Source organism: Lissotriton vulgaris, chromosome 5 (assembly GCF_964263255.1).
Source record: "Lissotriton vulgaris chromosome 5, aLisVul1.2, whole genome shotgun sequence".
Classification (NCBI taxonomy): Eukaryota; Metazoa; Chordata; class Amphibia; order Caudata; family Salamandridae; genus Lissotriton; species Lissotriton vulgaris.
In genome coordinates, this window is record NC_141693.1 from 267,346,013 (window position 1) to 267,369,712 (window position 23,700).

The 23,700-nt window shown below is 48.1% G+C and overlaps 1 protein-coding gene across 13 annotated transcripts in view; it reads right to left on the reverse strand.

The window, feature by feature from the left end:
• The window catches only part of KIF1B (kinesin family member 1B), a 1,388,545-nt gene that overhangs the window by 93,273 nt on the left and 1,271,572 nt on the right, over positions 1–23,700 (reverse strand). For all 13 annotated transcript variants that reach the window (XM_086921360.1, XM_086921359.1, XM_086921355.1 and 10 more), the window contains 2 exons: positions 18,218–18,361; positions 5,926–6,118 (listed from right to left, as the gene is read on the reverse strand). In XM_086921360.1, the coding sequence (XP_086777486.1) occupies positions 5,926–6,118; positions 18,218–18,361 (337 nt within the window). The remainder of the gene's footprint in view (positions 1–5,925; positions 6,119–18,217; positions 18,362–23,700) is intronic.

The following is a 23,700-nucleotide window of genomic DNA, read 5'->3' on the forward strand; positions in this document are numbered from 1 at the left end:
ATTCACATGCCCAATGCATTTCGGCACCTTAAGTGCCTTCCTCAGGGGCTGTCTCTGTGTTGGGTCAACGTCTGCAATTGTTACTGTTTCGAGCTGGAGCTGAGACAACACGATACAACGCGAAACGGCAGCATTATCGAGATACATTCCACTAGCACGATCACAGGTTAAAAAGAAACGACGCATTATCACAGCATAAGAGCAGATCCACCGAAACAGTAACGATTGCAGACGTTGACCCAACACAGATAGGAGAGGCAGCCCCTGAGGAAGGCACTTAAGGTGCCGAAATGCATTGGGCATGTGATTAGGATGTGTTGAGGACTAATAATGTGACTGTGATTTATTCATAGTAAATGTGATCACCATAGAGAATATATGAAATGTATTGAAAGACAAATGTTTTTTTGAAATATTATGTGACATGCAACATGAATTTGATCACAAAATAGAATGATAAATAAATCAAAGTAAAGTATTTGATTAAATTGAGTTTACTTTGATAAAAACACAAGGTGTGGTTAACACTAAATGAACAGTGCGAGACTGGACCAATACCCAAGTTGGTCTAATACTTATACAATTCCAAGGAGTGACGCCCCTTATCAGTCTCAGCACCAATAGAATACAAGGATTAATTCCAGGATAACAGGAGTGCTCCCCGCGAACCCCGTTTTTTGCAAGCACTTTCAGGCTAGGCACACACCAAAGGTAGGCCACCTGAAGTGGATGGTCAAGGAAGGGTTTCACCATTTTGAATTTGGTGAAACTAGGAAATGTGGGTCAGGATTATGCCCACTTTCCACAGGAAGTGGTCATATAGGGGGTCGTCACCCGAGGGGTACGTAGCCCATCGGCTACTACCCTACACTCCCCTAAAGCCCCAAAAGTTAGTATTTAGGGGTCCCCCTGACACCAGAAACTCAGATTCATCTAATGGGAACAGAAGAAAGGCTAAAGAAGAGCCAAAGTCGTGACATCCAAGAAGCTGACCATGTCTCCCCAAACCCTTGAGGGACTATTCTCACCTTCAGCAACCAAGCAGCATCTCCCTTGAGGTGGATGAGCCATGCCCCTGCATCTACAGGCACCAACTGCACTTGTCTGGTACTCTGTCTGGCTGACCACCGGATCTGCCGAGGGAGCATCTCATCAAGAGGAGGTCACTGTGGATCTTGGAAGCCAGCCCCATCTGTCAAGCGAATTTTGAGATGCTAGTCACTCCTGGATCATCGCAGCACCAGTACCCTGGGTACCAAAGCATTTGACACAACCAAGGCTTGTTGAGTGTCAAGCCCAGATACCACTGACAAAAGAGGATGTGGCCTAACGGCTAAAGCGGTCGCCCTTGAAGCTGGGGAACTAGGTTTGAGTCTTGGCAGGGACTTTCAACATCCTGTCATTCTGGACAAATCACTTACTCTCCCCCATGCCTAACAAAATGACTGTGTCCATCTGCAACATAACTGGTGATCATGTAAAGCTCTCTGATACCTTCAGGTCGAGTCTGTGCTATATAACCCCCCCCCCCCACCCCCCCCCCCAAAAAAAGCCGACCTGCTGAAGAGGGACTTTAGGATCAATGTGGCCAACATCAAGAGTGGCCCTGCTGTTCTGTTTTCTTTTCACCCAAGCAAAGTGAGAGCCTCCAATGCAAGCAGCCCGATAGACAAAAAACCTCTGCACCAGAGCCTGAGTTCCAGCAAACTGACAGTGTCCCCTTGCCACAGACACCCTCAGGAGCCGAGGCCTCACCCTCCCTTTGGGTTCTGCCGGACTTGACCCCAAGTCCCTTTTTACAGCCTTTCTACAGATACTTTGCCATTGACTTTAATGTGCAGTGCTCGAGGATACCGATACAACCAGCAACTCTGCACCAGGACTCACCAGGGCAGGTAAAACCGAACTGCTGATGGCTCCCTGGACCTTGGCCCCCAAGCCCTTTAAGTCAAAAAGGCATCCTCAAGAAACTCTTGCAAGTATATGTTTGCAATGTATGTTTCTCTCATAGGATAAAATTACTCGTCATTTGAGCATTTTACTGTTTTACTGTATAAATCTTACCTCCGAAAGTACTTACCTGAATCCGATGATCCTGGTGTCTAAAATTATATAAAATCTGTGCTATTTTTCTAAATTGGTCTTAGCTTCAACATGGGTCTTTGGTCCTTCTTCTTTTCTTCTTGGTCGGTTTTGGTCAGAGGAGGCAAGGTTTGGGGTGGCCCCTAAGTACTAGATTTAGGGGCGTTACAGGTAGGTAAAGGTCAGGACTTATGGGTCCTCTTCTTGTGGTGGGTACACCCCCTATTATGCCGCCCTCCAATGGGAGGGGGGCATATGCCCCACTCTGGATGGCTGGGTTCCACATCTACAAGATGGCGGGGACTGAGAGTTTTGCTTCACCTCGCCTCCCCCACCTGAGGGGTGGGGTTGGCAAAAGTGGGCAGACCTCCTTTCCTCGCTTGGTTTTACTGCTGATTCTCCTGCCCAAAGTGGGAGTTAGAACAGCTGGTGGATATTGCTGGAAGCAGCAAAAGGCCTGGGGATGCTCACAAAGCCTTTGTAGCTTCCCCTTCGTGGACCCTGCCCATCTTGGGTGAGGAGGATTGGCACCTCGTCCCCGGATGTGCATTGTTTCAGACCCTTGAGAGTAGCAGGTTCTTGTCCCAGGGGTCAAGAAACATGTCTGGTGGTGGCAGCTGGTGAGCAGCCATTCAGCCTGGACACTAATATTATTATTATTATCATTGCTTATAGAGCGCAACTGACACCCTACGGGTAACCGGGCGCTGTGATACAAGTGTCTAGCTGAGTGTGGATACTGTGCCCCCTGCCAGAAGAAGATTAGCAGGATGGGCAATTTTCCAGGAGGCATCTCTAAGATGCCCTCTGTGTGCATTTTTCATTAACCTTTTCCGTCATGAGGCACGGTGTTCCGGTGCTCATGACGAGCTCAGCTAGTCATGGGCCGTGGAACGCTCAGGTGCGGGGAGAATTTCCCTGCTGTGCTGAGCGTTCCACAGGAACCAATGCGCCTGTGACGAGCTGAGCTTGTCATGAGCACAGGAGCACTGCAGCTCATCACGAGCTCAGCTCGTCATGAGCATGGGAGCGCTATGCGTGCCCCCATCGCCCCCAGCACAGCGGGGGAATTATCCCCGCAGCGAAGAGGCTAAACCCCACACTGGCATCAGTGTGGGTTTAATGTGCTGAGAAGCGTGAAACCAAACTTCCCAGGTTTCAGTAAAGCCATTATGGTACTGTGGAGTTTGTAATGACAAACTCCCAGCACCATCTACTCTTAAGTGCATTACTGCACTCACAATGTCTAATAATTGACTTAGACACTGTAGGGGTACAGGGCTCATGCACCTGTACCATCACCACTGTTATAGTGAACCAAGCTAGAGGGGTGGCTTATCTATGCCAGGTCAGTGGGTTGTAGGCATGGCACACAGGGATGTGTGCCATGTCGACTCTTCACTTTGTTCTGCACCAAAACGTGCAGTCTGCAAAGGCAGTGTGTATGTGTAAAGGTATAGGGCCTCTAAGGGTGGCACAATAAGTGCAGCAGCTCTTAGAGGCCTTCCCTGGCCACAGTGCCCTTGGTACTTTTGGTACCATTTACAAGTGACTGACCTGTGGCCAAAGAGTGCCAATTGGGTTTTGTTTTCAATGCAGTTCTGGGAAAGAACATAGGCCCTGGGTACCTCTTTGGCAGGCCCCCAGGGCACACTCAGGCAAAGCACATAAGCAGTCTAGCAAAAAGTGGGGGCAACCATGCAAAAATAGGGCACTTCCTTACAGAGATCCCACCAGGTGCTGCACGACCAGGAAATTGTTCTGGAGTTCCAGCCACATCCAGAGGTGCAGGGCCTCCTGGCACAGTGTCTAGGACCCCACTCCGCCCATTTTTTTGCAATACCACATTGCAATGGTGTTGTCTGTGTGTTAATATTGATAAATAAGATGTCGCTATACACCATGATATATGCAAGTATAATAACGAACTCGCATCACCGTTCTTGAATTCGCTCAATATGACCCCCCCCTCAACCCCGAGTTAGAAATACGTGGGCAGACTTAATTGGTCACAATTCTAAGCTGGTGCAAGAGGAGATCCTCTCCCTAAAGATATACAGCCTCTTAGATCCCCTATCCGGTAGGGTGGTAGGGAAGGCACTTGGGTTGATCCTGGAAATCCAGGCCTGTACTACCAGGATCTTGGGAGAGGAGTGCTGGGAAAGGAAGGCTGGGGCGAATCACTGTGTGCCCAGGGGACCCCATGCAAGCTTTGGCCCACGCCCCCAGGAAATCACCGGTAAGGACCTTATTAAAGGGGAGCAGAGGCTCTGTAGAGCTTGACCATGTTGAAGCACTATGGTCAAGACACTGGTATTGCCCTCGACGGAGGGTAGCTGTAGGTCAAGGACCTCTGCTGCCTGTCCATCACTGTTGCAAAATATACGCCTTCCTACATGGCAGGGTTTGGAGGAGAAATCAGAGTCAGGAGAAGAATTTAGCTATTGGCATCACCCAGCTCCTCATACAACTTTTCCTCTTGGTAGGAATCATCCTCTAGGAGACCATAGTTTCTTTATAAATTCTCCTTCAGGATAAGAGGGGCCAGACCAGGGATGTCACGTCTAGTGTGGGTTGACATGATCCGAATCGGCGTTGAGGCAGTGCCTCAGAGTAGGAGAGGGGAAAAGATTCCTCCTTGATTGGATCCAGGGCCGGCACCAGGTGGACTAGAACCAGTATCTGCATCAGTCTGGATCTGAGGGTATATACAGAGGGCCTGGCTGGTGTTGGGAGTGAACCTGCCAAAGGGAATCCAGCAGGGGCACCTCTCTGCTCCATGGAGCTTGAATTTGCACCACAGGGAGCACTGGAACCAAATATGGAGTCCATGGTGTCGTGGAACTTTTTAAGTTGGGAAGGGGTTGCTCCAGCCCTAGGGAATTCGGGGAACTGTAAAGCTGACATTGCCACTGGCTCCACAGGTGGAGTGTGGAAACAGGGTCTAGAAGTGTGGTGTTTGCTCGGGGAAAAAGAAGAATACTTCGACTTCTTCATGGGCTTACCAGACTTCAATAACAACGATTAAGATTGGGATGACAATTGTTTGCGGGATTGGCTTAGAGAACAGACTTGAAATCTCACTTGGTACCAGGGTGGATCCTGCTTTTGTTACAACTCTAGGAGCTTCACTACCAGCTCATGAACCCCTTTAGAATGCATGGACGTGCATTCGGAGCAAGCCTTGGAGTTTTGGCCCATCCCCAGGGAAACCAAGTGTGGGTCAGAGACAGACATCTGTCTGACATTTGTTTTAAACCCTGTGGGTTTGTTGGGAGGTATGCCCCAAGCACACCGTGAGCAAAGATAAAAAAAAGCACAAAAAAAAAGATTGGCAAAATGTTGAAAAAAGTGGTCCAAAAAAATGTCCGAGGTTGCTCTCTGGATCCACTCTATTGGTGTGTAAAGAAAGGAACTGATGTCAGTGCGGCGGGTTGGTGCCTATATAGTCATTAAGAATGTTACTTCAGAAGCGGAGCAATGCAATGCCACTTACTGGTGTGTAGAGGTACTGCTCAAAATTTTGCAGATGCAATCTGATGCCTTGGGGAATATTCTAAGGTGATGAATATGCAGTTAGAAGTCTCTATCAGAAAGGTAGTCCTGGAGAGTTATTTCTGCGAAAAGATTTTCTCAAGACCAGATTGATACCTGTATTCTTAAAGTAAGAAAATCCAAGGGAAAATGTATGAGATGGAAAGAGGTAACTGGATTATATTGATAGAAAGTATGTGAGGGTGTGCGTCTCAGAGGCTAGGTGGTTTTGCGTGTCTCCAGAAAATGTGTTAAGAGATTGAATGTGTGTATGTGTGTTCTTGTGTATGAAGTTACATGTACACTTACCTTCACCATGGCCTGCTGGTCCTCGCTGTATTCCACTTGTGCTGTTGATAAGTTGAGAACTGCCCTTTCAACAGGGTCCTTGTCATTGCTGTAGATGAAGACATAAGGCCTCCGCACCACCACAAAGTGTTTGGCCCAAGAGTTCGATTGTGGCTCACGGAAGTGAAGATACCCCTTCTTGGACACCACAGTGCTGCAAGTTCAATTCAAAACATTAGTAAGAGGATAGAAATCAAAAGGAAAACATACAGGGAATGCATTTGTTAGAGGCTGCATCCTGTATGAGAGAAGCATTAATTGTGCACTCTTCTCAGCAGAAAGGAAGAAATCCACAACCAGAATGAAAAAAGTTACATGATTAACATGCTTGAATCATCCCATCATTGAGCTGGGAGTCCCAAGGTAGGGTAGACACAGTGAGCAGTATAACGTTAAATATAAACAGAAACATTTTAGCAAAGTCACAACAGTAGTCACCCGGGCCACCATAATTCAGATTTTGTAACACAAGTGTTAAAGCAGAAGTTACTACTTGTGTAACGATATATCTGTAAGAGACATTAGTTAGTGATAGATTCCTTACCTTAGAATATCCCCAGGCGCCAGACTGGTTCCGGAAATTTTTGCGTAGCAGTACCCTTGCGCGTCGGTAGGAGTCTGCGGCACCTCGTCCGTCGTCGGCGTCGTGATGTCGTCGTCGGAGTACCTAGACGCCGCCTCCGTGTGCTGACGTCAGTTCGTAGACACAGCTTTTCTGTGCCAATAACGCAGAGCTATGCTAAAAACCAACACTGGTGTCATTGAAACTAGGGCCCTGAAAGGGGGTGAACGTAACCCTAGATATCGGTTCGCAGAACGGGGAGGATGGGTGGGTCGGTAAGGAATCTTTCACTAACTAATGTCTCTTACAGATATATCGTTACACAAGTAGTAACTTGTGCATCTGAAAGAGACACGTTAGTGATAGATTCCTTACCTTAGAATAGATACCCCAGCAATACCAACCCCGGTGGTGGGTCTGCGAACCAATAATCACACCAGAAAGTCCTGGAGGACAGAACGGCCAAAGAAGCCATCCCTCCGGACTTGGCTGTCCAGGCAATAGTGTCTTGCAAACTTGTGCAGCGAGGCCCACGTAGCTGCCTGGCAAATGTCATGCAAGGGCACTCCTCTGCCCAGGGCAGTTGTAGTCGCGGGGGCCAGAGTGGAATGAGCCCTTAGTCCCACAGGGGGTTCCTTCTTTTTTTTAAACATCTTTTTATTGAAAGTAACAATTCCATCAGAAGACACATCATGGAGCAGCGAAAGTGCAGTAGTACTTACATTATAAAAAATCACATCAATGCAGTCAATGGCGAGTATTACGATCGTTTACCTCCATTGCAATGCGCCCACCAGCCAGGGAGTTCCTTTTAGCCAAGGAGTAACACGCCTGGATACACAAGATGATCCACAGCAAGATGGTCCGCTTGTGCACCGCCTTTTCCTTCCTAGCGCCCACGGAATCAACAAAGAGTTGGTCATCCACCCGGAACTGGCATGTGCGATCCAGATAGTAAGAGAGCGCACGTTTAGGGTCCAGACGGTGGAGCCTCTCTTCCTCTTTCGAGGGATGCGGAGGCGGAAAGAAGGTGGGCAAGGTGATGGACTGCCCGATGTGGAAGGCTGTGACTACCTTGGGCAGGAAAGAGGGCCTTGTCCGCAACACAACCTTGTCCGGATTGACCGAAAGGAAAGGAGGTTTAGAGGATAGAGCCTGGAGCTCACTCACTCTCCTGGCAGAGGTGATGGCAACCAGGAAGGCAGTCTTCAAGGTAAGAAGGCAGATAGGACAGTTGTGAAGTGGCTCACAGGGAGAGCACATCAGAAAAGTAAGAACCAGGTTCAAGTCCCACTGAGGCATCACGAAGGGAACAGGTGGAAACGTATGTGGGATGCCTTTCAGGAATCGATTAACAACAGGGGACTTGAACAAAGAAGGTTGATCAGGCAGCCTTAGAAAGGCTGAAAGGGCAGAAAGGTAGCCCTTGATAGTGCCCAGGGCAGAGCCCTGCTGGGCAAGAGAAAGCAGGAAGAGAAGAACCTCAGAAAGAGGGGCAGAGAGAGGATCCACAGCCTTTGCTGTGCACCATGCCACAAATCTGTTCCACCTGCAGGCGTATACCGACTTTGTGGAGGGACGCCTGGCTGCCAGAATGATGTTACATACTTCAGCAGGCAAGTCAAATGGCCTCAACTGTCGCCGCTCAATCTCCAAGCATGGAGGTGGAGACTGGACAGGTTTGTGTGGAGGACCGTCCCCTGCTGCTGCGACAGAAGGTCCTCCTGAAGAGGCAGACGAACGGGGGATCGACTGACATACTGAGTAGCTCGGGATACCAGTACGTTCGTGCCCAGTCTGGAGCCACAAGGATGACTTGTGCCCCGTCGCGCTTGATCTTTTTTAGCACTCTGGGCAGAAGTGGTATAGGTGGAAAGGCGTACAACAGACCGCAAGTCCACTCGCGACGAAAAGCCTCTCCAAGCGAGTGCCGCCTTGGAAATTCCAACGCGCAGAACTGATGACAGTGCGCGTTCTCTGCGGTGGCGAATAGATCTAACCAAGGCTCTCCCCACTGCAGAAAGAGGCCTTGTGCCACGTCCGAGTTCAGACGCCATTCGTGATCCATCATGCACCGGCGGCTGAGTTCTTCCGCCCTGGCGTTTAGAGAACCTGCCAGGTGTTGAACCACCAGGGTCACACCCTGACGTTCCAGCCACTGCCAAAGGCACAGAGCCTCCTGGCAGAGGTTCCACGACCCCACCCCGCCCTGTTTGTTGCAGTACCACATGGCAGTAGTGTTGTCCGTGAACACCTGCACTACACTCCCCCGGACAGAGGGGATGAATGCCTTCAGTGCTAGACGAATCGCCCGCAGCTCCAAAAGGCTGATATGGAGCCGGGACTCCGCCGGAGACCAGAGGCCTCTGATCTCCGCCTCTCCCACCTGGCCTCCCCTGCCCTAGAGGGACACGTCCGTCACAACTAAGTGCTCCGGTTGGGGAAGGGAGAGGGATCTGCCGCTGACCCAATCGCGGTCCGTGAGCCACCACTGCAGCTGTCTCGCAGTGCCCTCCGAGATCAGGACATGGTCGGACAGGTTGCCCTGATGCTGGGCCCACTGAAACTTCAGGTCCCACTGCAGAGCCCGCATCCGCCAACGGGCGTGATGCACCAGAAGGATGCAGGAAGCCATCAGCCCCAAAAGCTGCAGCATCTAACTGACTGAGACTCGGGATAAAGGCTGAAAGATTGGAATCAGAGCCTGTATATCCCGAACCCGCTGTTTGAGTGGGTAAACCCGAAACTGCGCCGAGTCGAGAACCGCTCCGATGAAAAGGAGCTTCTGAGAGGGACACAGGTGTGACTTTAGCACATTGATGGAGAACCCCAGCTGGTGCAAGAGGTCTGCAGTCGTCTGGAGGTGGCTGACGACTGTCTGGCAAGAGCCCGCCTTCAACAACCATTCGGCGAGGTAGGGGAAGACTGAAACCCCTAACCTGCGCAGATGAGCTGCGACCACCGCCATCACCTTCGTGAACACCCGTGGTGCGCTGGTAAGGCCGAAGGGGAGCACGGTAAACTGAAAGTGCTTGTGGCCTACCGTGAACCGCAGGTAGCGCCGGTGGGCCGGCAGGACGGGGATGTGGAAATAAGCGTCATGCAAGTCCAACGCCACCATCCAGTCTCCTGGATCCAGGGCAACTAAGACCTGAGCCAGAGTCAGCATTTTAAACGTCTCCTTCCGGAGGAAGGCGTTGACGTTCCGTAGGTCCAAGATAGGGTGTAGGCCCCCTTTGCCCTTCTTGGGTACCAGAAAGTAGTGGGAGTAGCAACCACATCCTACTTCTGGCCCAGGAACGCGTTCGATGGCCCCCTTGGCTAAGAGGGCCGTAACTTCCTCCTGCAGAAGCCGCAAATGATCCCCCGATACGCAGTGGTGTTGCGGTGGCATGGCTTGAGGGGTCGTCTCGAAGGGGGAGTAGCCCCTTCGGACGATTTGCAGCACCCACCTGTCCGACGTGACAGTGCGCCAGTGAGAGTGGTGATGGCGAACCCTGCCCCCCACTGGCATCACATGGGCCGAAAAGCACGGACTAGGAGGGTTTTGAGGCGGATGCTGTGGGGGAGGGTGTGGACTGGCCTCGCCGTTGTCCCCGACCGCCTCCACAGCGATTTCCACGGCCGCCACCACGCTGGATGTTAGTCTGCGGTGCATGGCTGGCAGCACGTGTGGGGGCGCCCCTTCCTTGGCCACGAAAGGAGTGAAAGGCACCCGTTTGCTGATGTGGGGCCGAGAGGCCCAAGGACTTGGCCGTAGCCCTGAAGTCCTTAAAGCGCTCAAGCGCATGGTCTGCCTTGTCGCCAAAAAGGTGACGGCCATCAAACAGCATGTCCAGCAGTGTATTCTGGACATCGGCCGAGAAGTTGGCGGACCTCAACCAGGCGAGGCGACGAATCGCCACTGTCGTTGCCATCGCTCTACTTAGTGAGTCGGTGGTATCCAGCCCACACCGGATAGAATATTTTGCTGCATCCCGGCCCTCCACAAGGGCTTGGCCGAGTTTGGCCCGTACCTCCAACGGACACTCTGGCAGCAATTCTGCGACCGTATCCCACAGAGAGTGGGTGTAGCGGCCCAAGAGGCATGCAGTGTTGGAAGACCGCAGTCCCAGACTAAGGGAGGAGAATACCTTTTTGCCATACTGCTCATACCTCTTGGATTCCCTGTCCGGCAGAGCCAACAGGAATGCGGTCTGGGAATTTGAAGCCTGGGTGACCAGGCTCTCGGGGGTGGGGTGGGTGGACAGGAAACATGGGTCGCCCGGGGCCGAGCGGTGGCGTCTGGCCAAGTTCATATCTACGGGCGAACCCGTAGCGGGCCTGGACCAAGTGCCCAAAAGAACGTCGGTCAAGGCCTCATTAAACGGCAACAGAGGCTCGGCCGAGCTTGACTGCGGTTTAAGGACCTCAGTGAGGAGGTTAGTCCTCATGGCCGCGACGGGGCGCTCAAGGCCCAAGGCCTTGACTGCCCTCATCAACACCACACTGTAGGTTGCCCCCTCCTCCGTAGCCACGGTAGGAGGTGAGACAAAGCCAGTGTCTGGTGATGTGTCCAGACCACTGGCATCCCCAAGTCCACCTGTCCAGTCCTCTTGAGACTGACACTCTAGGGTCAGAGGGTCCTCAGACCCCTCCCAATACTCCTCTTCACCCATCCCCTGATAATCAGGGTTGTCAAACGATGAGGCCGGTTCATAGAAGCTAAACTCCCCAATCGGCGTCGAAAGTGGCGCCCAGCGGCGCCGTTCCGACGCCGGAACCGGAGCGAGGGAGGCATCGGGACGGCGCCGCCCGAGGACGGCCCCAGAGGTGACACCTGAGGGACCGGCGCTGGTGAGGTCGTTAGGTCAACAGGCGACGACCCGGATCCCGAAGTGGATCCAGTGGGGCCCTGCGGCGCCAGGCCCGAAGGGGCCAGCGGCGTCTGGGCCGAAGCACCCGGCGGCGTTGGGGCCGAAGCCCCCTTCCCGCTAGCGGCCTCAGACGGGTCCGCTGGGCCCGAAGGCGCAGCGGAACCAGTCGGGGAAGAGAGGTTCCTAATGGCCATGAGGAAGCGCTCGATCTCCCCCGGGGTCGCGCCCTGCCCAGGGACCGGAGGGTGTGGAGCAGGCCGTGACGCCCACGACTCCGACGGAGCCGCGTGGGCGGTGTCACCCGAACCCCGGCCGCGTCGCGCGAGCGTCAGGGGGAGTCAGAAGAGCGATGACGACTTCGACCCGGAGGAGTGATGCTGACTCTCGGAGCTGTGATGGCTCTGACCCCGCGACCTGTCTCTCGACCTCCTGTGGGACCGGGACCTCTCGCGGCGCGGGGCCAACTGCCGGAGTTCGAGTCGCTTGCGGGACCGCTCCCGTCTAGCTTTCGAAGTCAGGGTCCGGCAGTCGGGGCAGGTCTTGTCGTCGTGGTCAACGCCGAGACAGTGTAGACACCGACGGTGAGGGTCAGTGACCGACATCAGACGGTCGCAATCCTCATAAGGCTTGAAACCAGGCATCCCTAGGCACCGTCCGGAGTCGCAAGACTTAAGAAAAAATGATCAAAAGAGATCAAAAAAGCCTAGTCAAAAAGTGACTAAAGTACTGCTTTTTCCAGATCTTCTTTTTTCCGCGCCAGCAAGCGCAGAACTGACGTCAGCACGCGGAGGCGGCGTCTAAGTACTCCAACGACGTATTCACGGCGCCCCTGACGCCGACAACGGACGCGGAGCCGCAGACGACGCCTACCGACGCGCAAGGGTACTGCTACGCAAAAATTTCCGGATCCAGTCTGACGCCTGGGGATATTCTAAGGTAAGGAATCTATCACTAACGTGTCTCTTTCAGATGTCATATTTTTATACAGGTTTGCCTGAGTTGGGGGGATGGTGTGTTGTACGTGAATCCATGACAGACATCTAAACTGGAGATCGTCAGTTACAGGAAAGTAACTTTGTTCTTCTCCAATATTGAATCTTTCAGAGATTTACATGCTTGAATCAGAATAGCAAGCAGAAAGTAGAAATTAAGTATGATTCCGGGGTTGCAGGTTAACAAAGTCTAAACAGGCTTATGTTATTTAAATAGGTGATGCAGAACCACTTTTCCTACAGCTGCATCCCTTTGTACTGTAGAGTCTACTTAGTAGAGCTGTTTAAACATGCCTGTTGTTCCATGTTGCTACCCTGCATATGTCTACAATGCATATGCCAGTAAAAAGGGCTGTAGATTTAGACACACCTCTTGTTGAATGAGACTTCACTGTTCCTTGTAGAGGATGACCTGCTTCTTTATGGCAAAACACTACTGCTGAAGCCACCCAGTAAGCTATACTTTATTTCAACGACAATTGTACATTTCTGTGGTTGGCCGTATGCCGCAAGCATTTGGTCAGATTTCCTAATTTACTTTGATCTGTCAATGTAAAACTTCAAACATCTTTTAACATCCAAAATATGAAGTGCCCTTTCAGCTGAAGTAGCGAAATTTGGAAAATATTTTCAAAATTACTGATTCGTTTAGATGAAAGTCTGATGAAAGTATAGGTACAAAATGCAGATTGGTTCTTAAGAATTCTCATTGCTAGTTTGGTTTGATTTAGCTCCCTCTGGTGACGTTTCTCTGTTGATGTGCAGAGACTGTCAGCGCAGGAGTTTGTTAGGGCTGGAAGATACTCTCCCTCTATCTGAATACAATGCTATTATATCACACAATCAAATGTCATGTTTTGCTTTTTTGAACATTATGAGGGATCGAGTCTTCCCCTTGTTTGTTGATATAGTACATACTTGATGTGTTGTTTGTAGGTATTAATACTGAAGAATTGTGTTTTATTGGAAGGGACGAGCTAGAGCGACCACTCAACTCGAGGATGCGGATTCTTTTGTGTTCCATCTACCACTGATCTGTTGCTTATTACTTGCATGGCCCAACCATCTATCAAGGTGTCCAATGTCATAACAAAATGTTCTTTTTCCAGGAGAAAAGACCGTCCGACTGGGGGTTCTTGTACTGAGTTAGAGCCTGTTTGATCTGATAGGTTACACATATTGGGACACCAAATGAACCTGTTTTCTGCAACCACTGCTTGTTAAAAGCCTACTGAAATGGCCTCATGCGAAGGGAGCAGTGTGGGATCAAATTAATCCAGGATGACATCATCCTTAAAAAGGATTTGAAACTTTGTACAGTGTTTGTTTTTAATTTTGCAGGCATATAGGTAATGCTCTAAGATGAGATAATCTTTCTTGGGCTGAGTATCCTTTGGTGTACGCTTGTGTCAAGAACATCAGTTCGAAATTGGAGATTCTTACAAAGGTATAGAGAAGATTTGTCTCTATTTGTTGAAGAGCTGCAGACAGTCTGTGGTAGATTAAGTAGCTGCTTTGAAAGTTTTTCCTTTGATCAGACTATCATCTAAATTGGGAAATACATGATAACCTTGTTTTCCTGAGGTGGTCAGCTACTGGTAGCATGCACTTTGTGAAAATTCTTGGACCAGATTTGAGACCAAAGAGGAAGACTTTGAACTGATAATGGTGATCAGCCACATAAAATCTTAAGAACCTTAGATGAGCAGGGTGCACAGGGGTATGAAATTAGGCATCTTTCAGATCCAAAGATGTCACATAATTATTGCTTTGGAGGAGTTGCAAATCTCCCCAGCGTAACCATGCGGAATTTCAGATTTTTCAGATATTGTTAAAATTCTTTTAAGAGGCTGGCTTAGTATATGGGGCCCACTGATTTAAATTAAGCACCTTGTACTAATCAAGACAACCCTTATGGTGATTTTAGTGGTCTTAGACAACCATAGAAAGCTCTGTAGCTGTGGAAAGCAGCCTTCAGGCTTAGTCTAGAAGGAATGTTAAGTGGCTTGTTTTACCAGAACTAATCATATAGTGAGGTAAATGAAAAAATAAATATATTTATTATACACACTCACTACTACATTGTTATCCCGGAGGAGCCCCACAGTGCATGGAATCATACCTCCAACACCGCTAACGGTTTTGGGGGTATGATTCCAACATGTTTGATACCAAACATGCCCAGGTTCAGCACAGTCTATATATAGTTAGCCATTACTTATTGACGCATGGCCAGTATATATATATCAAAATGGCTGACCGCACTTACAAAGACTGGAGAATCGACTCTGGGGTTTGTAGGGAGTGCCCTGCTCATGCAAGGCTCCCTCACACTTATAGCCTAGCACCCTGCCTTCAGTATTGAAAGGCCTGTCTTAGGGGTGACATAGGTTTCAAGTACAGTGACCTCAGATATAAGTGATCTTAGATCTGTCGTAAGTGGTGCTAGAATGAACTCACGCAGGCTGCAATGGCACGCCTGTAGTCACAGTTTGACTGGTCTCTTGTGGATGGCAAAATACATGCTACAGCCCATGGGAGACCCCTGGTGTACCTATGCCCTGGGTCCTTAGTACCATATACTAGGAACTTGCATGGGTACACCAGTAGCCAATTGGGAAGGTACCAAAGTACTTACCACTGTCGAATTTAGGAAGAAACACAGTGGCTGGGGTCCTGATTAGCAGGATCCCAGTGAGGCTAGTCATAAACCAGAACACCACCAGCAAAAAGTGGGGTAACCATGAAAGCAGATCAAACTTTCCTACAATTCTGAGCACCTAGTATCAGTCTCCACTCTCCAGATGTTTTCCTTTTTATGAATAAATGGGAGTAAAAGTAGAAATCCCTTTGTGATCTTGAAAACAGTTGCATTGCCCCTTTTTTTAAACATGGTGGTGATTTCCTTGATTTAATAGCGGGAGTTAATGGGGCATTTTGCTTCATGGTGTCACTGGAGGTTTTGGATTATCTCTAGAGCATGAACATATTTTATAAGGTCCTAAACCCAACAGTCCGATGTTATGTTGACCCACTGGTTGTAATGAAAACCGATCTTTCCACCTAAAAGTTAATTCCAAAGATCTGTGACCGTTGGCAACTTGTCACTGCCCTTGTTCTGAGATTGGTTTCTGCCCCTTCTATAGGGAGCCTATTTATAACAAGAGGTAGCCTCCTATTGGCTGGTAGCCTCCTGTTTATCAAAAACTGCCTCTTCCTCCTCGAAAAGACCGCATTGTCTTTGTTGAAGGACACCTACAGTTCTTGCTGTCGCAGTGCCAGACTTAATGGACAAGAGGGGGCATCAGCATGATGCCCAAAAAATGCTTCACCAGCATTCAGAATGTCTAAGATTTTGCTCTGTACCTCGGATCTAAAAGAAATAGATCAAAACCAACCCTGCCTTCGCAATACAGTTGTCTGAAACTTGGGAAGGGATGTTCATTGCAATATCAATAATTGCAGAAGACCAATGCTCTCCTTCTTGCAGAACAGATTTTGCCTCAGCCTTTTTGTCTTCTGACTAATGTTCTAGATATGGTCCAATAACCAACCACATCCAGCGGTCATATCTAGCTAGTATATCTCAAACATTCGAGGTTCTGATGGAGGTGGCTGATGTGGCAGAAAAATGCTTGCCAATGCTGTCTAGTCTTTTGTCATTCTCTGACGGGTGGTGCTCCACAAGGTGAAGTTTCATTTATGGAATGCCTTTGAGCAGCCTGCATGACAACGGAGTCTGCACGGTGATGACCAATAAGATACACAGGAGTGTTTTCTGGTGCTATATATTTTTTGTTTAGACATGGTTTAGACTGCTGCAACTCGGGACTGGTGTTTGCATGTTTAATCCCTCTGTCCAAATGTAGTCAATGAGTGGTATTGACTAGGCAGTTTTCCTAGCCGTCTCTTTAAAATCTTAAAGAAAACATTCTGGTTCCTTCATAGACCCCAGTAAGTCAAATCTCTGATGCCTTATTAAGTTGTGAAATCTACCAATAACGTCCGGTGGTGGCACTACTACAGGGGGAAGTAACATCACCTGTAGTAGGAGTAACAGTCATCCCATTATAGACCAAAATACTGAGGCATATTTTTAACCATCCCTCTTTTTGAATATCGCCTGTATCTACACCATGTGGCGGAACAGTCTGGGTTGACAGAGATGAATGATGTGAGGAACGAGTTAATGGGCTGTGCTAAATGGTAGCTGCACTGGTGTACATGAAGTGCTTCATCATGATTGTTGTCTGGAGCCTGACTGTGTTGTAGGCTTTAAAAGCACAAGCATCATCTGTTCAGGGAGTGCTTGCATTGTGTACTCATAAGTATCCAATCCATATTATCATCCTGATGTATGTCAAAAGGCTGGTAAGAGCGTCTAGTGTCTGAACTTTGTTTTACTTCATCCAGGTTCTGGTAGCTCACCTTCAACTGCATAGGACTGTATGCTGGTCCAAAATGTCCTTCTCTGAGTGAGTCTTTTGTTTGAGAATCTGCTGTGGTGGAGAAGGTGAGACTTTTCTTGAGGCGCTATTGTTACTGTAATACCCTTATCAGAAAACAGGGTTATAATTGTAGCTTTTTGGTGTTGTCGGACTATCTATTCTCGACAAGGGTGTGGTCCTCTTTGACAGTTTTGTTGTCAGTGTGGAAGATCCATAGCCTTGGAGAATGTCATTTAAGGCACTGGTGCTGTCGTCGTTGACTGTGTTTTGTTAACAGCTTTCATAGTTGATAATGTTCTAAGTGACTGTGTCATCAATGGAGTTATTTTCGTGTGTATCATCGTTGATGTTGGTGCTTTCTTTGATGGCTTCATGATCATTTTTATTTTGGGGAGTTGTTGACTCAGAAGAGGTCTTGTGATGTTTTCTTGGTGGTGTTTTTCCAGTCAAAATCATTACATCTAAGGGTGGGTTTTCCTCTTGTGGATTTTTTTAAAAGCCTTTGTAAGTGGTTCTTCAAATACAAGATTTTATCTTAGATATTGTCTTTGAAGGACGTTCAGAGTGTGAATGTCTCTTTTTTGAGATTTCCCAGCTGATTTGGAGGAGCTTTCGTTTTCTTCCTCAGAAGACTGAACATCATCAGCGTTAGACTTCTGAGTCACCATAGCAGTTTGGCCCATGTCTGAGAATTTTTGTAGAAATGCTCTACACATTTTACAACACTTTGCCTTATTTACTAGATGATGGCAATATTTGTACTCCTTATAGGGGTCCTCAGAAAGAAGCCCCTTCTTTTCACAAGTTACACATGGTCTAAAAATACCTTCTTAGAATATTCAGAGATGGTCCAATGTCTAAATCTTAGTAAGCTAATTAAGTCCTTCAGGGAAGCAGAAAGAAATATAAATCATTTTGCTTATCTGACTGGCTGAGCATAGTTCAAGGAGACTCCCTTCACACACGATGTTCAAAAGAAATCTTAACTATGGCAGTCTGGGGGGGTGAGCTTTGCTCTGATTTTCGGATCTTTTATAAAGATGTGAGTAAACTACTGTGTGACTATGATAAAGTGTTTGTGTATTTTTAACATTGTACTGCTCACTAGGTCTACAGTGGGACTCCAATATTTGACAATCTGGTACCCATATAGCGCAGGGGGATATGGCTTTCTTAGCTGGGTGGAATAGGTGTCAGGGAATACATATATTCTTTTCTGTCAAGCCCTTAGACTCTCAAACAAACTATCCTCATTATACAGGTCAATGTGTCAAACAGCTCTGATGAGAGCTCGCAAACTTATACTTAAGCTATAATAAGACTCTCCCATCCCCACATTTCCCACCACATTCAATTACACATAGATAAGGTTGTCTTGAAATGCCCATGTCTTACCCAGGTCGGATCTCCTCAATGTCTGGAACAAGGTTCAAGAACTCATTTTTGCTGGCTCGGGCGAGGTAAGATGACTCCGTGGCTGGGAGCAACTGAAACTGTTCAAACTCTGGGCTGGTGGCACGGGAATTGGCTTCAGGAGTTCTTATAAAAAAAAATTAAAAATCTTGTTAAAATCATTAATGAACCATAGTTCAGCTTCACACATCCTATACATGCTCCATTCTGTAACCCTGTTTTTTACCCTTGTATCCACCTCAATCAATGTGATTTTGCTTAATAAGATATACGTGCTAGAATTTGCAGGCTACTGCCATCCACAACCTCAATACCAACAAAAATTACGGAATGCATTGACAATTTAATTAAACTCTACTTTCCCGTCAAAACAAGAAATAGTGATAGAGATTTGTTGCAACTACTACTGACTGTCATGTAGGTTCTACAAGTAAAGGGAGGACAGCATTTGTCTTAAATTCATACAGAAAAAACAATATGGTGAAAGCAGGTGGTGTAAACTTTATGGGGCTGAAAGTTGCAACGAGTGCAGTCCTTACTCCAGTGTAAGTATGTTCAAGAACAATGACTTTCGAGTGTGCTACACATTATAGCCAGCACCAGACTCTTTCTGACAATTTGTCACAGCATGAAATAGTGGAGGATGTTAATGGTGGAGAAATAAAACTACTTAACTTTGGTTATAGTCTTTCTAATATATAGTCTACAACAGATTCCTAATACAAACCCTTTCACCCAGTTGCCAGAATGAATCCGGATAATAACAAGTCAAAAGCACCAGGTGACATTTCACCAGCCTTATACCCATGAAGCTTAACCAGAAAGTCACATAGTGGGGGAAAAGGCACTACAGGGGAAGGTAGTCTGTTCGGCCACTTTTATGTAACCCCAGAGATCAAAGAACAGAGGGTGAAGCCAAATAAGAATAATGAATCATACCTTCAGGAGAGAAGTTGAGATAGTATTATAGATTTGCAAGAGACTCAATATCCATTAAAACATTACTGTGGAAGTTTTTTTGCCATATCTCTTTATACATGGCCTGATTTAGATCTCGTCAGGTTACTCCGTCACGACAGAGACAGATATTCTGCTCGCCGAAATATAAATCACATTTTATCCTATGGATTTATATTTCGGAGGACAGGATATCCTTCACCGTTGTGACGGAGAACCAGTCTGCCAAGATCTAAATCAGGTCCTAAGTTTTGTGAAACATCGACAAACAATGCAGTTGATAATTGCATGATAATCCAGCTGGTTCCGGTTGCCAGATGACTTTGATAGCATAGATATATAAGTAACAATAATAGTGTCTACATTATATATGTCGCATAACAAGCACGGGAGTGCCTTACTTAGAAAAATAACAATAACCCCTTGAGTGCACTGTGGTGCAGCAGCAATTAAACTATTAAGAATAGCAGTGAGACCTTAGTATGGTGTCTGGCATTATGTTGTGGTTTGCTTCGTAATGTCCTCCTCCCTTATTCAGTGGTCCCCCATCATCTTCTCCTGTGCATTTCCATGTCTGATCTTCCATTTCAGTGTACCTGCTGCTCAGGGAAGGTGTATGTCCGATCTAGTTCTCAATTTTTCCAGTGTCCGATTTAGCGTAGTGCACGCCTCTACTCCCCTGACCAGGGGGATCCAACATGTCGCTCTCGGCTCGGGTCCATTTCCTTAGATCCATCATCCAGTCTACGAGTGTCAGTGATATAGCATCCTTCAATGACATTGCAACTCACCGTTTAGCAAGCAACAATGCCAGGGGAATAAAATGTGACATGTTTATATTTTTTAGAGCGGGTCATTAACCCAAAAGAGACAGCTAGGCATCTCTAGGCATCAGCCATCCTGTGAGTTTAGATATATATTGCAGTATGGAGTCCCAGAATCCCACTAGAACTGTGCAGCGCCATACCATATGCATGAATTCGGCTGCTTCTTCTCTATATCTAGGACATGCTGTTTCAGCTACTGGGAACATGCAAGCTAATCTACGAGCGGTTAAATAGGTGTGGTGGAGGTAGTTAAACTGGACATACCTCAGTCTGGCATTCCAGGAGATCCCTTTGACAATTTTTAAGCATTTCTCCCATTGAAGGGCAGATAAATCCGTCCCTAGCACTCACTCCCACCATTCCCTAAGATGGCCCAGTTACTTTGCAATTTTATGCAGCAGAGTTGTTTAAAGTGCCGTGCCTGCCAAACCATATCTCAATAACACTTGTAGCTGTCAATGTAGCACTCTTCGGTAAGAATCAAAGGGGCAACACTGGCACGGACAATGGCTTCCCAGAAGCACCCTGTAAGTATTTCTTCAGCACCAATGAGCTGTCCGAAACAGCATATTGGTGGAAGTTCACTTCTCGTCTGCTCCCCAGAGTACCAGCAGTAGCGGTAAACAAGCTAAGTGGTCCATGTAAATCTGGGCCTCCATGTCAGCAGTCCCCAATATTCATTGCATTGGCCACTGCAATTGTGTTGCTACGTAATGAAATGCATAGTCGAGTGCAGCCGGTTACCCTCGTCATGGGGAAGATAAATATAAGTAAACCGCAACCTGCGCCTCTCAGTAGACCAAATTACCATTGTTGGAAGCTGGCGTTTTATGTAGTGGGACAATGTAAGAGCACAACATGCAAAAACGTCCAGATGACCCATATTGGTTTACAGGGGTTACTTTAATAATCCTAAGTGCTCTATTTGCAGAAGATTGGTCGGGCAGCTTAGGTTTATCAGAGAGGACAGTTAACCTCATGGGCGCTATTGTAATTACGGCCGTATGCTGAGATTTACAAAAACCCATGTTACATGACGAGCTGGGCTCGTCATCAGCGTGCGAGGAGGCTACACCATGACGAGCCCAGCTCGTCATGAGCGTGGAAGGGGTTAAGCATTTGTTTTACAATGAGTTAATAAATGAGATACACACTCAAAAAGAAATCCGAGACCAATTTATAAAAATACATATTTTTTTATATGAATTTAGACACCAAGATCTTCGGAATCAGATAAGTACTTTTAAAGTTATTGATTTTTACAAGAAAACTGTAAAAATGCTCAAAAAACGATTTTTGAGGTATAAGCCTTGAACTTGGTAATGTTATCCTATGGGGGGAAAAACATACATACCAAATGCATACTTGCAGAGGTACCTTTTAGGATGTAAGGTACTTAGGGGCCAAGGTCCAAAGAACCACCAGCAGTTTGAGTTTACCTGCACTGGGGTGTCCGGGTGCAGAGGTCCTGGTAGGTATAGTAGCCTCGAACACCATTGAAGTAAATTGTACCTGAAACCAAGGGCCTGCATGGGGTACTTGGGGACAAGTCTGGGAGAGGCGAAAGGGGGGGTGCAGATCGTGAGCAGCCTTAGGCCAAGGGTTACACAGTCAGGAGTCACAGCCCAGGGCTGCGGAGCTCAGGTGCAGAGGGTCTTGGCTGGCCGGCCACTGGAGGTCGAGGCTTTCACGGTGTGTCGTCAGTTCTGCAGAGGGAAAAACAAGACAGCACGTCCACTCTGGTCGTGGATTTCACTGGTCCTGAAGGACAAGTTACTTACTTTTGGTAATGCCTTATCTGATAGAGACATGATCTAGCCGCAAATTTCTTACCTTTGAATTTCCCAGGCATCCGACTGGATCCAGAAAAGGTTTCTTCAAGCCATATACCTGCGTGCAGGTAGGTGGCGTCAGTCGCGCTCCACATGAAGTCATCGGTGCCGTAGACACGTCTGCGCCACCTATATAGGCACCACACAGGCACGCTAACGCCACTTACTTTACACGACTTTCCATGCCAGAAGTGCCGAGCCATGAAGTGCACTGACATTTGTGTGTTTTGACTAGCTAGGGCCCAAACAAGGGATCAGTCCTGATCTAGAAACCTCTCCGCAGTGCAGGAGGATGGGTGGGTCAGTAAGGAATCTAAGGCTAGATCATGTCACTACCAGATAAGGCGTTACCGAAGGTAAGTAACTAGTTCATGTGATAAAGACATCCAGCAACAGATTCCTTACATTTGAATAGATACCCGAGCAATACATTCCTCGGAGGAGGTACTTCAGCAAATTTCAGACCAGAAAGTCCTTCAAGACAGAACAGCCAATGAGGCCATCCCTGTGGACTGCTCACCTCGATTGTGGAGTCTTGCAGCGGCAGGCAGGGGTTTGCGCCAAAACTCCGCTGCAGATACTCAGTTCTCGGGTTCAGCAGCTCTTTTTGTCCTCTTAGTCTTTAGGTCTGTCGAATCTGAAGTTCAGGGTCAGAGGATGCCAAGTGAATACTCAATTCGGGCGTTGCACACGTTACTACTTGTGTAATAATATATCTGTGAGAGACATTAGTTAGTGATAGATTCCTTACCTTAGAATATCCCCAGGGGTCAGACTGGATCCGGAAATGTTTGCGTAGCAGTACCCTTGCGCGTCGGTAGGCGTCGTCTGCGGCTCTGCGTCCGTCGTCGGTGTCGTGGGCGCGTTGATGACGTCGTCGGAGTACTTAGACGCCGCCTCCGCGTGCTGACGTCAATTCTTAGCCACAGCTTTTCCGCGCCAGAAATGCAGAGCTATGCTAAAAACCAACACTGGTGCCATTGAAACTAGGGCCCTGAAAGGGGATGACCTTAACCCTAGATATCGGTTCGCAGAACGGGGAGGATGGGTGGGTCGGTAAGGAATCTATCACTAACTAATGTCTCTTACAGATATATCGTTACACAAGTAGTAACTTGTGCATCTGAAAGAGACACGTTAGTGATAGATTCCTTACCTTAGAATAGATACCCCAGCAATACCAACCCCGGTGGTGGGTCTGCGAACCAATAATCACACCAGAAAGTACCGGAGGACAGAACGGCCAAAGAAGCCATCCCTCCGGACTTGGCTGTCCAGACAATAGTGTTTTGCGAACGTGTGCAGCGAGGCCCACGTAGCTGCCTGGCAAATGTCCTGCAAGGGCACTCCTCGGCCCAGGGCAGTTGTAGTCGCCATGGCCCGAGTGGAATGAGCCCGTAGCCCAACAGGTGGCTCCTTCTTAGCCAAGGAGTAACACGCCTGGATACACAAGATGATCCACCGCGAGATGGTCCGCTTGTGCACCGCCTTTCCCTTCTTAGCGCCCACGTAACAACAAAGAGTTGGTCATGCACCCGGAACTGGCGTGTGCGATCCAGATAGTAAGAGAGCGCACATTTTGGGTCCAGACGGTGGAGCCTCTCTTCCTCTTTCGAGGGATGCAGAGGCGGAAAGAAGGTAGGCAAGGTGATGGACTGCCCGATGTGGAAGGCTGTGACTACCTTGACAGGAAAGAAGGCCTTGTCCTTAACACAACCTTGTCCGGATAGACCGCAAGGAAAGGAGGTTTAGAGGATAGAGCCTGGAGCTCACTCACTCTCCTGGCAGAGGTGATGGCAACCAGGAAGGCAGTCTTCAGGGTGAGAAGGCAGATAGGACAGGTGTGAAG